Here is a 14347-nt window from a genome sequence, read left to right as displayed (position 1 = left end):
GTTGTACTTCAAAGGATTGGGGGTGCTACAATTTTGAGTGTGTCATCCTTTGGACGAGATGCCCTAGTAACTATGAACCTGTTGTTGGTTCGTCATCTATTCCTAATTTCAATATTACCAGATTTGCAATTGTTTTTTTGTTTTTTTTAATGTAACATATGCAATTTATTCTTCAAGGGCAGCTGGCCCTGAATTTGCAGATAAAACACTGGCAGCAACCTCTTCATTAGTTATGTCTTCAATGTGGAATTATTTATACGACTTTTACTTACAGAGGTTGTGCATATTGATTGATGTTGGTGGATCATAATGAAAGAAGTCTGAGTGACCTTTTATGGTGGAAATGTTTTGAAATGGGTAATTTTGTCATTATTGGTCCATACATTTTATTTCAATGCTTATTGGAAAAATGTTCAAAACTAGAAATTTAAACCAAGTTTTTGCAAATGGTACTGTATTATATAAGGAATATAATTTAATACAATCAGGAAGGTGAATCAAAGAATGCATGCATGCATGCATGCATGCATGGTCCTAAAAATATGTGCAAGGACCCTGTAGTTTGAAAACAGCTCAAAGGTAAACTTTATCCACCACTGTCCAGATGCATTTTATTTGAACGTGAGTTTCAATGCCATTTCAATGAATGTGAATAATTATACCATAGTACAATGCAATAGAGAGTTTTGCAGTGTAAACGTTTTTCTTTTTTTGTTTTTCATTAAATTGAATCCAGTGAACTGGATTAATCATAGTAAGTGAATCATCCAGGGCATTGTGGACTGCCAGACTGAAGATGAGCATTTTTTTTAATTTAAATATAACCACATTTTCTTTCTTGTTGTTGGAGAGGGGGAAGTGGATGGTGGCTAAACTAGTGTATGAGTGTGTATGTGTGTGTTGCATTTCTTTAAATATTTTGAAACTGGATATTTATGTTCTTTCTGGGTTTTTTCAGTGTACTTTTCTGCCCTGTTTTTGTTTTGGTGGGGTAGGGGGTAGCTAGCTGGGCTGTGGATTAAAGTAACTTGCCCTTTCACTTGCTCAGGTTAAATTCTGACATCAATACTGGCAAGTAAATATTTGTGTTAATAAATTGGAATATTTTTATACTTTTTTAAAGGAAGGGTTGCCCAGCTATGCTGCAGATGAATGTAACTTGTCTTTCCACTTGGTCGGGTTAAATTTCTACCATTAAGGTGCATTTTTATGAATAATTCTGAATATTTATGCTTTTTTTGGGGGGGGGTTGACAATATCTTTGTCCTTTTTCATATTATTTTAAAGGCTGACTAGTAAGCGTTTGTGTGAAATAAATTGTGTTATTTTGGGTGGGGCAGCTAGCGGTGTTATTGGAATTTATCCTCTTCAATTGCTCAGCTTAACGTCTGATATTAAGGGCTTGCTAGTGCGCAATTGTGAGAAATAAACTGGAACATTTATGCTTTTTTTCTTTCGGAGGGGTGTGGCTTGCAGTGTTGTTGATTAAATAACCGGTGCTCAGTTTAACGGCACAGAATAATGGCTAGTGTACATTTGTGTGAAATAAACTGGAATATTGTATAAAACATTTTTGAAACTGTCCCCAGTTTTACAGAATGTTCTTTTATTTGCCTGATATGTTTGGTCTTCAAGTTGCACTCATATGGTTTGGCTAGCTTATATTCTGCCTTCACATAACTACTGTGTATTTGCATGAAATATGCTTTAATATTTATATCCTCCCCGTCTTTCTTTCTCTAGGTGCTGTATTTGTAAAACCGAGTTGAAATGGTTCCTGATTTTGCAGACTGTCCCTACGTTTTCTTCATCTTGATCTGTTTGCAATAGAATTTGGAGTCAGCTGTCCATATAAGTTACCAAATCCCAAACTAGTGGGTCAACTCTTCAGGGTGTGTTATCAATGCCATACACTCCTTTCCTAAGGAGACGATAATGCATTTTTTACATTTAGCTTTAGTCCATGATTCTGGTACTAGTTATTTGTTTGAGACAAACCTTCCTGTAGGATGGCTGTCTTGTGGGGACTTGATCACTGCTCCTAGATTGCTCCTTGCTAGCCACTGTTTTGTTTCATTTCATTATTTTTACTAAACACCATTGTCACAGAGGAGGAGGTGCTGGAATAAATCTCCGGGTGTCAAACATGCCAGGTATGGCACTCTATCAGACTGCAAAAATCTCAGAAGAGGTTATCAGATAAAGATTGTGAAGCCATGCTGCTGATTCTCCTTATGTACAGTATGTCATCACATATCAGTCAGTATTATTTTGTCTTCCTACTCTTTGCACTTGGTTCATTATGTTAGTTCAGTGAGGAACCACACTGCTACTCTGTGGTTCCCTGAGTGAGCTGCCTTTTACATGAAAGTGATAAATACAAAAGGCACAATCTCCCAAAGACTATATCCCTTATAATGTTATCTGTGCCCTTTTCACCAACATTTAGTGGTCTCAGAGGTAATTATAATAAGAAGTGGGCACCAAGGGTTCAGTCCATGCATGCAGTTGTTTAGGCTCTGTATTATAAAGTGCTTGTCTGTTGGTCATTTTTGCAGAATATCATTTCAGTTTCATTCTTTTGCAAATGATATTCACTAAAGACAAAAAGTCTGGCAGTTAGCACAGAACATCTGCTTTTTGTAGTCATTCATTTGGCTACCATGTGACCTTGAGCAAGTCACATAACCAGACAGTACTGCAGGGCAACTGGGAAACTGGGTTAAGCTTCTCAATGGTCTCCTGGACTGCATGCCTGGCAACAACCTTTGAACCTATAAATTCCAAATATGTATTTTCATCTTGCAAAAAACAAGCAGAGAGGACCTCACCCAAGGTAAAACTGCTGAACAAAGTCAAACCAAATGTAAAAAAAGCAGTTACCACCACTTAGAAAATGAATATTTAATCCAACAGCTCAGTAAAAACAATAAAACAAAACAAGAAATGCAAAGTTTGATGAGCACTTTCGGGCTGTGCCCTTCATTAGATAAATTGCTCACATTCAAGCACTCATTTAAAGGGTTCAGTATTGAGTACAGATTGGTTATTACTCCCTTTAAATGAGTGCTTGAATGTGAGCAATTTATCTGATGAAGGGCACAGCCCGAAAGCGCTCATCAAACTTTGCATTTCTTGTTTTGTTTTATTGTTTTTACTGAGCTGTTGGATTAAATATTCGTTTTCTAAGTGGTGGTAACTGCTTTTTTTACATTATGTATTTGCAACTTGACTGCTTCAGAGAAATTGACCTACAACCAGTTCAGTGCATTCCTTGATAGTTTGCCTTTATCACATCCTCTGATGGCACTTACATTGAGTGTCTTAATAAATAACTGGTATTTTACAGCATTTTGGTTCGAATTTTGTTATTATTTTATCACATCCTCTGGGAAATTCTTCCTAAGCATCCACATTCTCTTGACATGGACATAGCTTGTAACTGCTTTAATCTCTTCATATATAACTTTTTGTTAAACTCCTAAGTGTAGCTGATATTATTTGTGTTATCACTTATTGACTATAGTGTACCATCTTACCATGTCCAATCATGATATCTCAGTCTGACCAAATCCCTGACATTATTTATTTCCTACATGCCTAAAACAAAAATGCAAATAATGAAGCAGATATTTCACATAATTTATTTCAGCATTGCAGAAATAGCCCTGTTAAGTGAGAAAGGTGCAACATTAACAACATTGAATTAAGAAAAAAATCCTTGAGTTCTGCCATTCAAAAAGTTGCCATTAAGCTGTTTAATATGCAAGCATCCTCGCTAAATATATATTTTTAAATAGCATGCAAATAAAAGCAGCCATTAACCTTTGAAAGAAGCCTAGTACAGAAACAATGGCAGCCCAAGACTAGCTCAATGTGGGGAATAAAGAAGCAAAAAGGATTGCCTTTTGGCATCTCTAAATTATTTGGCACAACAACTGCAATATTTCACACGCTCTCTGAAGAATGGGAAAAATTACAGAACCCTGACAACACAACATTAAGCTACTGTTGTGCACTGCTGATTGGCAAAAAGTACCATTAGCATGAAGAGTAAAAGTCTTAAGCTTTTCCCATCTAATGAAGCAGATATTTTAAAAATCCACAATGTCAATGCAATTCTCCCTCTATATGCACTGAAAATTCTAATATGAATGATAAAGCAGAGAATGTACAGTGATCTTTCAATATTTATAATGAAAGAGAGAAATACACACACACACTCTCACACACTCACACGTATATATAGACACACAAAATGTGTGTACATATATAATTATTAGGCAAGCATTATCTGGCAAAACAAAAATAAAAAGGATACACAAATTTTAAGCATATCAGAATAATAACTCCCGTTTGTGTCATAGCCATATAAAAGTTTCATACATTCTATCAATACTGCAAAAAGTACTTTTAAAAAAAAGTTTTACATTCAGAGAGAATAATGTGTAAATGGAGGATAGTTCTAGGTACAAATTGCACAAGCATATGTTGCAGACATAAGAGTGTAAACAGTATTCATTCTGAATTAGCAAATACAGCAGGGGAATGCTGCAGTGGAAATCCAACACCTGTTTGCATTATTCAGCAATGTTTCAGACTAGGAAATTCATACTGAATTACGTGTACAGAAAAAATATGTAGACAGTACAGATACTGCTGAGCTAAATGTTGTTTTTGTGCAGAAGTCTTAAAAAATGAGCAGTCTTTCTCATTGTCCCCTTCACTTCTACTGTCTCTGAGCCTGAAACAGAATAGAAATTGTGGAAAGCTTAGTCATTCCAAGGCTTTCATCATGAAGAATTGAAAAGTGCTTTTTGTTTTTGCCAAAATGAAATGTTGCTGTGGTTGAATAATTATCCTTTTGCATACATCTTTGGGCTTCTTTAGACACCAGAAGGTGCTTTTTCAGAAATGTTTTTAAGGACATCATCAATTCTCTCATCTTCAATGACAACTGCAAAGGAAAGAACAAAATATTAATTTTGCTTTCTCCCTACACATACCTGTTTATTTACTGTTATCTCATATAATGTGTTTTCAATAACGAGTGACTACTTTTTTATTATTATATTGTTCACCAGTCTGTAGAGGTTTACACTGTTAAAGTACTTTCACAGCAAATACATGCTCATTTCTATAGATTAAGTAATACTTATTGAAGTTAGCTCAAATAGTATCATAGGATCATAGGAGGTCACTAGATTAATGGCCCTAGGCCCCTTACAAGCCTAGCCAAGTACAACCCCCATTCCCAAGAATATCAAGGTATTAAGAGGAACTAAGTCAACAAGTACTGCCCTTGTCCAAGTGGCACACAAGTGAAACTCCTGAGTGAATTTGCGGTTTACCATCCAATCATCCAACTTACACTTAAATAGGGTCAGTGAGGGGCACTGCATCACCTGAATTGGAAGTTTGTTCCAGAGGAAAGGTAACTTCTGTCAGACATATCTGTCTCTCCAGCAAGTCCTGTTGATGTCACATACTAGGTTGAGTTTCCTAGAGGGAGTCCATCTTATACCATTTGATTTACAAATGTGCAGCATTTCCATTAGAGCAGGTTCTGAGATTGCTTTATATGCAAGGCAGAGGTCACCTCTGAGTAGTCTGTAAGACACAGAGTATAGTGACAGTGATTTCAGTCTGTCAGTGTATGACATATGCTGAAGACCCTGAATTTTCTTTGTAAGAAACCTTTGAGGTCTTTCCAGTTGCTGCAGGTGCCTGGTAAGATACATACCAAAGGTAGCACTGTGCTCTATTATTGTCCTGATGAATGAGGAGTACAGTAGGGTTATAACCTCTTTTGTTCTCGATGCAATGCCCTTACTTATGAGGTGGGTGATGTAGAAAGCCTTTCTTACCACTGTGGAAACATGGTGGTGAAAGGAAAGGTTGCTGTCAACCTGTGTGCCCAAATCATGTCTTGTAGGATAAAACAGTGAAACAACAACTTGATCACTTTAAACAGTGAGAAATGCTGAAATATTGGCAACCTTAGATTTTAGATGTGTATCAAGACATCTCGAGTAATGGGGGTATTTACATTAATGTGATAAAAATATTCTGACTTATTTGGAAACTGTAGGAGCAGTTACATCACAGAATACTGAAATGAATATTATATAACTGAGAGGTAAATTGCAAATAATGTAATTTATGCAAGTGTTGATTTTTTTCAACTCTGTATGAAATGACTACTGCCATAATCTAACTCACATATAATGCTGACAAACTATGATAGCTTCCGACAAGAAAATGATGCCCAGTGCTTCTAAAACAGATATAGTGACTCCTCATTTAATATGTTTACTGACCATCTTCAATGTTTATTTCACTTTTAGTTTTAGTTATGTTTCAATATGTAGGTTGATTGTAATTTCATTCCTATCAATGCTGTAAGAATGTCAGCATATGAATGATGTATTTGAACAGTGAGAAAGGTTACTGATACAGCCTAATGTTCCAGGAGGAGCAATGGAAATATATGATTTTATAATTACTTATTATGTACACAATAATTAAAATTGGTATTGTAATCACTGTGTTAAACAGAAAACATTAATACTCCTGCAGCTGACCTATGTTATGAAATATTATGTATTTCTTTAGTTTGTTGATAGACGTCTTCTCCTTGCAAAAGTGATAATTCTTTGTTACTTGACTATGGCTATTTTAAATTTTATCTTAATTTTTCAATTACATAAGTCCTGAGACTGTAAACAGAGCAAAAAACGGGTGCACCTGAGCTTAAATGTAATCCAAAAGCTCAAAGTAAGTTCTATATTCCTAATCATTATCACACTTTCATTATCATCAAGTTTACTTCAGATGTGCATTTCAACACAAACTGCATTGCTTATAACATAAGCAAATACAGCAATCAAATAAAACAGCAATAAACATGACTAACAGTTGTATAAAATAATTCTTCCACTAGGTTAGGTCATATCACCATCCATCTTGTGAAAAAGGTATTGCATAATCTGTTATTAAAAGGGATTCCATTGTATACATTGTCAAATATGACAAGGTAAAGTATTCTAAAAGCTGGTCTAGCAAAATAAAATATTTCCTATAATCTAATACTCACAAACAGCCTCTCAATGCAAAATGGAAGAAACAGGATGATAAAGATGGAATAATTCTGAAAGGTAAGCAGGTCACCACTAATTCAGAGAAAGGAATGCTAAAAGTGAACTTGAAATTTTTGAGGGTCTGTCCTGGATAGCTTGCCTGCCACACAATTTTGCTCAGATGGTATACAAGATGCCTGAAAATGTGAAGTACTCATGAACTACCACATAGGCAGCAATCTACTTAACAATGAATGTGTGAGAAGAGACCTTGGGACCCAGGTGGACAGTAGTCTCTCCTTTGATAGTCACATCACCACAGTAGTCAGGAAGTCCTTCTACATGGCACACCTCATCATAAAAGGATTCTCATCCAGGAAAAAAGAGGTCATTGATCCCCTCTACTTGACACTCATCAGACAAATTATAGAGTACAATGCCCCTTTTGGAATGTACCTCACAAGACATCTGCAGCAGCTAAAAAGGCCACAGAAGTACCTCACAAAGAGGATTACTGTCCTCAAACAAATGCCCTACACTGACCACCTCAAAAAACTCCAGCTTTACTCCGTAGCATATCGCCTACTCTGAGGTGATCTCTGCCTAACATACAAAGCTATGTCAAACCCAGTGCTGTTGGACATGCTACACCTAAAGAAATCCCAATCCCACTGAGCTACACGTTCAAGGGACCTAAACCTTGTCACCACAATAAACAGGACATGCTGGAGTGATAGATTCCTGTCCCAGAGACTTCCCATACTATGTCAAGCAAAGTTCTTCATTAGCACTCTTCAAGAAAAATCTTGATGAGTGGGTGGGAAATAGGGTTGCCACCTTCCTTCACAGCTAAAACCGGAGTAAAGCCACGCCCCTCACATCACCAGTAATCCGTCCCACCCTAACCACCTCTCCTGCCCGCATACCACCCATTTTGTGATGTCACGATGGCATCACTCGGTGGGAAAGCCCTCTTTTTTCGTTCCCGCCGCCTGCTTTTGGCTGATTTACTGTGCTTTTCTGTAAAAAAGCATAGTAAATCAGCCGATTTACAAACTCCGATAGTCTGTTTCCTTTTTGAAACAGAATACCGGAGTTTGTACAGTGTTTTCTGGACTTCTGGAGAATCAGTTTGATTTCCGGATAGTCCGGAAAAAAAACGGAGGGGTGGCAAGCCTAGTGGGAAATAGGAAATACACCCTGGGGATCACTTATGTGTCTCTGCTCAACAGTGGCACAGGAAAATAACTTTTTTGGGTGGTGTAAGCCAGGGAACCTTGTTGGCTAGGCTTGCATAGGCCCTTGGGCTGATAGCCTAGTACCTACCTACAAACCTATGAACCTAAGTATCATCTTACAGGTGATCTTCCAATGCACAGGAAACAGTAGCATGCTTTCAGCACAGAAAAGATGGGGCGTTTTGTTAAAGAACAGCGGTATTCACAAGCATCTGCTCTTAAAGGTCTACCATAACCAGTCTTAGGTACCATTACAGCAACTGAGCCTAAAACAACAATGATTTGCATCAAAGTCAAAATATCTTGTAGCAGAATCAAGCATGTGATGTGGAGTTTTCTTGAAATAGAATGACACAATGACAGTAATGTCCTTTAATGAGGCTCTTGTTTTAATAGTTTTTTTTTTAATATGTGTCAGAAATCCTAATCACATCTTAAATTACTGTAATTTATTATTCCCCAGTAGTTTTATATTTTGTATTAATTCTTGTATTATTAACTGATAATATTGTTAAGTTGCAATAGTTTGATTGTTGGGTTGGAAGTGAAGGCATTATTAGTTTAGCTTAATTTGGATTTAGTAGTAGTTAGGACTACACTAGACAGTTTTAATTTTTTTTGTAAAGGGACACAGTAGGTCACCTTGAAACTATTTGACTAAAGAGGTTGCACATTGTTAGTGTTGAGACATATGTATATTGTATTAGATGTGGTCGTGGGAGATTGAATTCATTTAATTTATAAATATTTTAGAGTAAGACTCTTAATATTGAACCTTGTAGCACACCTAACTGCAGGAGTTGACATACTATCAGCACAGTTGACACTTTGTGTTTGTTGGTTCAGGTGTCAGGGAGTTTAACATAGAGAGGAATGTTTTGCTGAAGTGAGTTACTGCACCATTTAAATATAGTGCTTTTAATGGTAACCAGCAACTGTGCTTAAGGATAGACAAGAAGCCTTCCTTATTTATTTTAGTTGCATTTTTGACTATTTTATATTGGATGTTTCTATGCATTTTCGAATATTAAATCAACTAAAGCCATATATGAGGTAAAAATAGCCACCCAGGTAAAAGACAACCATAAAGCCTTCTTTTGCTATCTTAGAAACCTGAGAAACAATGCCCACCACTGCACAAAGCTAATAATAAATGACCCAGAGGGCATAACTAGTGTACTAGTGGATAAATTTATCTCTAACTTTATCCCCCCTTCTTCTCCTATGCTCCCAGATCTCATACCCACAGCTGCACCTCCCCCTCAGATCTCTCATGAACAAGTCTACAAGGCACTATCTAAGGCCAAAAACACTGCTTCTATGGGGCATAACAATACACCAGGCTGCTTACTGGCTAGCCTGAAAAAGGCTCTGTCAGACCTCCAAACAGTCTTTGTATCAGGCAAATGTAGGGCAGCAACTGTCACGCCCATGCATAATGGTGGAGCATCAATGGACCTGGAAAACTATAGACCCATAAGTATGATCAGCTTCATCTGGAAGACGATGTAAAGGATCATTATGGAAGTAATAAATAAGGACATAAGTAGCCTATAAACTCTCAACCTATTCCAGTTCATATTTGCCAAGAGCAGATCTTCCCTACTTTTCTTGGTTGACTTTTTAAGAAGACTACTGAAGCAATGGATGAGTGAAATCAGTACATACTGCATATCTAGACCTTGTGAAGGTATTCAACACCATCCAGTACTCAGGTATCATTGATAAACTATCCCAGATAAATGTTAATCCCTGTGTATCTCACTTGCTCTTAAACAAGGCCCAGGAAATTAGGATGGACTGCTGTACCCACTCCAAAAGACCTGTCATTAGCAATGTGTCCAGTGATTCTGTCTTTAGTCAATTTCTCTTTGTCATTTACTTCACTTGGGTCAAAGTTAATGTTAAGGGTTTATAGATAACAAAGCTTGCAGATGATATCAAGGGCCTGAAAACCATAAAAAAACTATACAGATCATCACAAAGCTTTGTCCCTCTTCTCAGTGTCATACAGGATTCCAAGGTGCAATATCTGCCTCACATACAGAGACTCAAAAGACCTTATCCTGTTAGATATACTGCACAATCACAACTCTAACAGGAGCATAAACACCCACGCAAGAGATCTCAGCCTCTTTTGCAACATAAACAGAATGTGTTGGAGGGAGAGATATATATTGCATAGAATAACACTTCTTTGGAATCACTCTCCTCTCCACATAAAGCAAAGTATATCTCTTACACTAATCAAATATAATCTGGAAGAATGGATGGGGGTCTACAAAGTCACCCATGGTTTAGCACCCTTGCCCCTAATGGATAGGGGCAACATGTAAATGTTATGCTCATTGCTGGGTTATTCATACTTAAAATGTAAAGGCTAAAAACTTCATGGGAATTTATAGCTAAACTTCTAAACATCCTCAATGATCAATAGCCTAGTAAGTGCCTGTGAATATTTTAAACATATGTGTTATTTACCAAAACTGCTGAATTATTTAATGATCTAGGCACTGAAATCACCAAGACAGTGAACTACTGAAAGTCCAGCTTGCTAAACTGGGTGGCAAACAGAAGAAAGTAATTCTGTACTTCCTGATTATATCAATGATGAAATTTAAGACAGATCCAGATCTATTCTAAAACAAAATGTATCTTTTTTCATTACAATTCTGTCTTCATCAGTGACTCATCAAACAACGTGCTCTGAGTAATTTTAGTAATATTTTAATGGGAGAGGTATTTTAAAGGTACAATAGTACAAGCTCATAGGTATATACTAAGTTAATGACCACCAGGGCCTTTATAAGCCTAGCCGTTCAACCCAACCCAACCCAGCCAAACTCAACCCACTTTGTATCCTTACCTATCCTGGACATTTAGTAGGCGGGGGTATGTTAGGAGGTTTTTAGAGGTTATTTTGGGAGGTCTACTTTGGGGAATATTGTCTGTATCTGTCTGTCAGAGAAATGGGGGCCAGACCCAGGATGATTTTCCAATTTCCCTTCCATTGGTCAAGGTAATGCTTAAATAGAGTTAGGGATGGATTCTACTTCACATGGATGGTGAGCCTCTTCCAGAGAAAAGGGATCCTCTGAGGCACACAACTGTCTCACCAGCATGTCTTATTTGGGTCTATATTACATGATCGAAGCTTTAGTTAGTCGAATAACTAAAGCTCGATCACTAAATGTCAAAGTCCCAAAACTGCAAATGGCAGTTTCCATACAGGGAAGCAATGTCATTGTCATAAAAAAAAAAAACATTAAACACAAATCAAGTGGGGGGATTCGCCCACCCCACAACCCCCCCCCAATGTGGGGGGCTATGCCCTCCACACACCCCCAACTAAATATACCAACTCCGAGATCACTCCACATTGTAGAAAGGGCCAAATCTGTGTAACACCCAAACAAATTGTTTCCCTGTGTGAAAATTACCATTCGTGGTTTGGGACTTCACATTTAGTGATCGAGCTTTAGATATTCAACTACCTAAAGCTTCGATCATGTAATAGAGACCTATCTTATTTATATCACAAGCAATATTTAAAATGTTTTAATTAAAATTTTTTCAGATGTGTAAAAGGTCCACCAGAGTGGATTCAAGGATGCTTTGCATGCCAGGCATAGATGGCATCTCAGTAATCTGTAAGGGACTGAGTACACAGACAGAGCTTTAAGGCGATCCATATAGGACAATGTGTTTATACCCTGGATTCCCCTGGTAAGGAACTTTTGTGGGTATTCCAACTGTTGCATATGTCTGGTCAGGTACATGTTGAAGACAGCATTCTACTCAATGACGGGTCTGATAATGTCAGAATAAAGTGGCACTGTGACTTCCTTGGACCTTGATGCCATGCACTTACTTATAAGCTGGGGCACATAGAATGATTTTCTTACTACTTTGTCCACATGTTGGTCAAAGGCCAAATTACTGTCTGCATATGTTCCCAGATCCCTGGCTACTGGGCCAACTCTTATGGTTGTCTTACTGATGGAGTAATTAGCCTGGGTGGCAGTTTTCCCAAAGGGCACTATAATGCATTTCTTGGATTTGCTTATTAGACTAGTCAGACTAATAGATCTATAGTTTCCAGGGTTGGTGGATGGTCCACCCTTGTGAAATGTGAGATAACTGTATCAGTCCTCCATTCTCTTGGTATAACGCCTATTTTAAGGCTATAGTTGAAAAGTAACTCAACTTAGGACGTATCAAAGGATATTACTGTGGCCCACTAAGGCTGTATTTTTGGCCTTAGTGAGAGCTGCTAAGAACTGGTACATGAATAAATAATATGCTCACCACTCTATGCCTCCATTGTCACTCAACTTTCTGCACATGATCCTATGTTATATAATCATATATCTGTGAACACATACTGACCAGAGTCAATGGAAACTTAAACTGCAACCGTAGATGGAGGTTTTTTATGTGTAATTAAATAAACTGGGTATGCTGCATACAGAAGGCACTCTTCTTTGCCTCATACACATTTGTGGATCTATATACATTTTTAACTCTGTTCTTCTCAGTGTTTCTTCATTATTAAACTTATATCTGCAGCAAGTGGAATTACACTGTGGGAAAAGTAATACATTTGTCCTCTAATGGCTAAATCAGGGACCTGAGATCACACAGATAGTTCCAAAAGGAGAGTCCCATGTCAAATGGGAAATATATTATATGAATACTTAAAAAGGTGTATGTATTGTTTTACATTATACCATGGCCCCCCATTAATATTCCAAAACGTGCACGCTGATTGGCCAGCGTGCACGTTGTAAATCAACTTATACTAATGGAAAAGGTCTGGGACTTTTCTATTAGTATAAGTCTTTTTTTAAAACACTGTCTCGCTATGTTAAAAGAGTTTAACATAGCGACACAGGTTTAAAAAAAGCAACGGAGATCTCCGTTGCTTATTTTAAAGCTGTCTCGCTATGTTAAACCCATTTAACATAGCGAGACAGGTTTAAAAGCAACGGAGAAAGCAAGATCTCCGTTGCTTTTTACTGTTTCGCTATGTTAAATGGGTTTAACATAGTGAGACAGCTTTAAAATAAGCAAAGGACATCTCCGTTGCTTATTTTAAAGCTGTCTCGCTATGTTAAACCCATTGAGACCTTGCTTTCTCCATTCACAGCTCTGATGTACAGGCATGCGCAGTACATCAGAACGATACCAGACAGCTGCGGAAGGGCAGCAAAGAGGCATTATACAATGCCATTATTTAAGAAAAGTAATTGTTTCTTTTCTTAAATAATGTCATATAATAGCACCTCGGGATCAAACCACGCCAACCGTGGGTGAATCCCACATTACCCACACCCAGGCATGGGTTATTGCTATATAAAACAAAGTTATAAACACATATACCACATATAAGTGATAACAAACAACATAACTGATCAAGTTACATTGGTTACTACAACTTTGTCCCAACATTTAAAGCAAATTTCTTCCCAGTGCACATTAATTGCCATATACCCTATCATTTCAGAGAATAGGGAACAGAGCAAGAACATTAAGAATCAATGAAACTGGACAGTTGCATAATTTCATCAATTCCATGGGATCACTAGAAGTATCTAAATAACTTTTACAAACAGTAAACAATAACAGCAAAGCAATATTTAACTTAGTACTCTACAGACAAAACCTTTCTATGAAACTATGGCACAGAGGTATTTTTGTTGATTTGTTTTTAGGGATTACTACAATGTGTAACATTGCTTTTGATTTTATCTGTTACCTATTTCAGTGTGTGATGAGGTCAGTATGCTGTTTCTCTTTGGGAATGCTGTATCCTGTGAACCTTATAGGAGTTTTTCCATAAGTAAAATTAACGGATACATATACATATAGATAGATAAATATAGAAATATTTAGATAGATAGATAGATAGATGGATAGATAGATAGATAGGTCTATGGGCCAGATTCCAGAAATGTTGCTGTCAGTATAAATCTGCCCTGATTCCAAAAGACATGCCCTGAATGTAAGTGACTTACTTCAGTGTAAGGC

At 37.2% G+C, this 14347-nt stretch overlaps 1 protein-coding gene across 1 annotated transcript in view; it reads right to left on the bottom strand.

The window, feature by feature from the left end:
- Positions 1–3621: 3621 nt before the first annotated feature.
- LOC122793570 (calcium/calmodulin-dependent protein kinase II inhibitor 1-like) overlaps positions 3622–14347 on the bottom strand; it is a 338145-nt gene continuing 327419 nt past the window's right edge. The window contains exon 2 of the mRNA XM_044061727.1: positions 3622–4957. Within this exon, the coding sequence (XP_043917662.1) occupies positions 4887–4957 (71 nt within the window). The 3' untranslated portion in view covers positions 3622–4886. The remainder of the gene's footprint in view (positions 4958–14347) is intronic.

This window comes from Protopterus annectens, chromosome 2.part0, assembly GCF_019279795.1.
Source record: "Protopterus annectens isolate FY-2018-M chromosome 2.part0, PAN1.0, whole genome shotgun sequence".
NCBI classification, from domain to species: domain Eukaryota; kingdom Metazoa; phylum Chordata; order Ceratodontiformes; family Protopteridae; genus Protopterus; species Protopterus annectens.
Note: the sequence above shows the minus strand (reverse complement) of the source record. Positions and strands in the feature narration are given on the sequence as shown.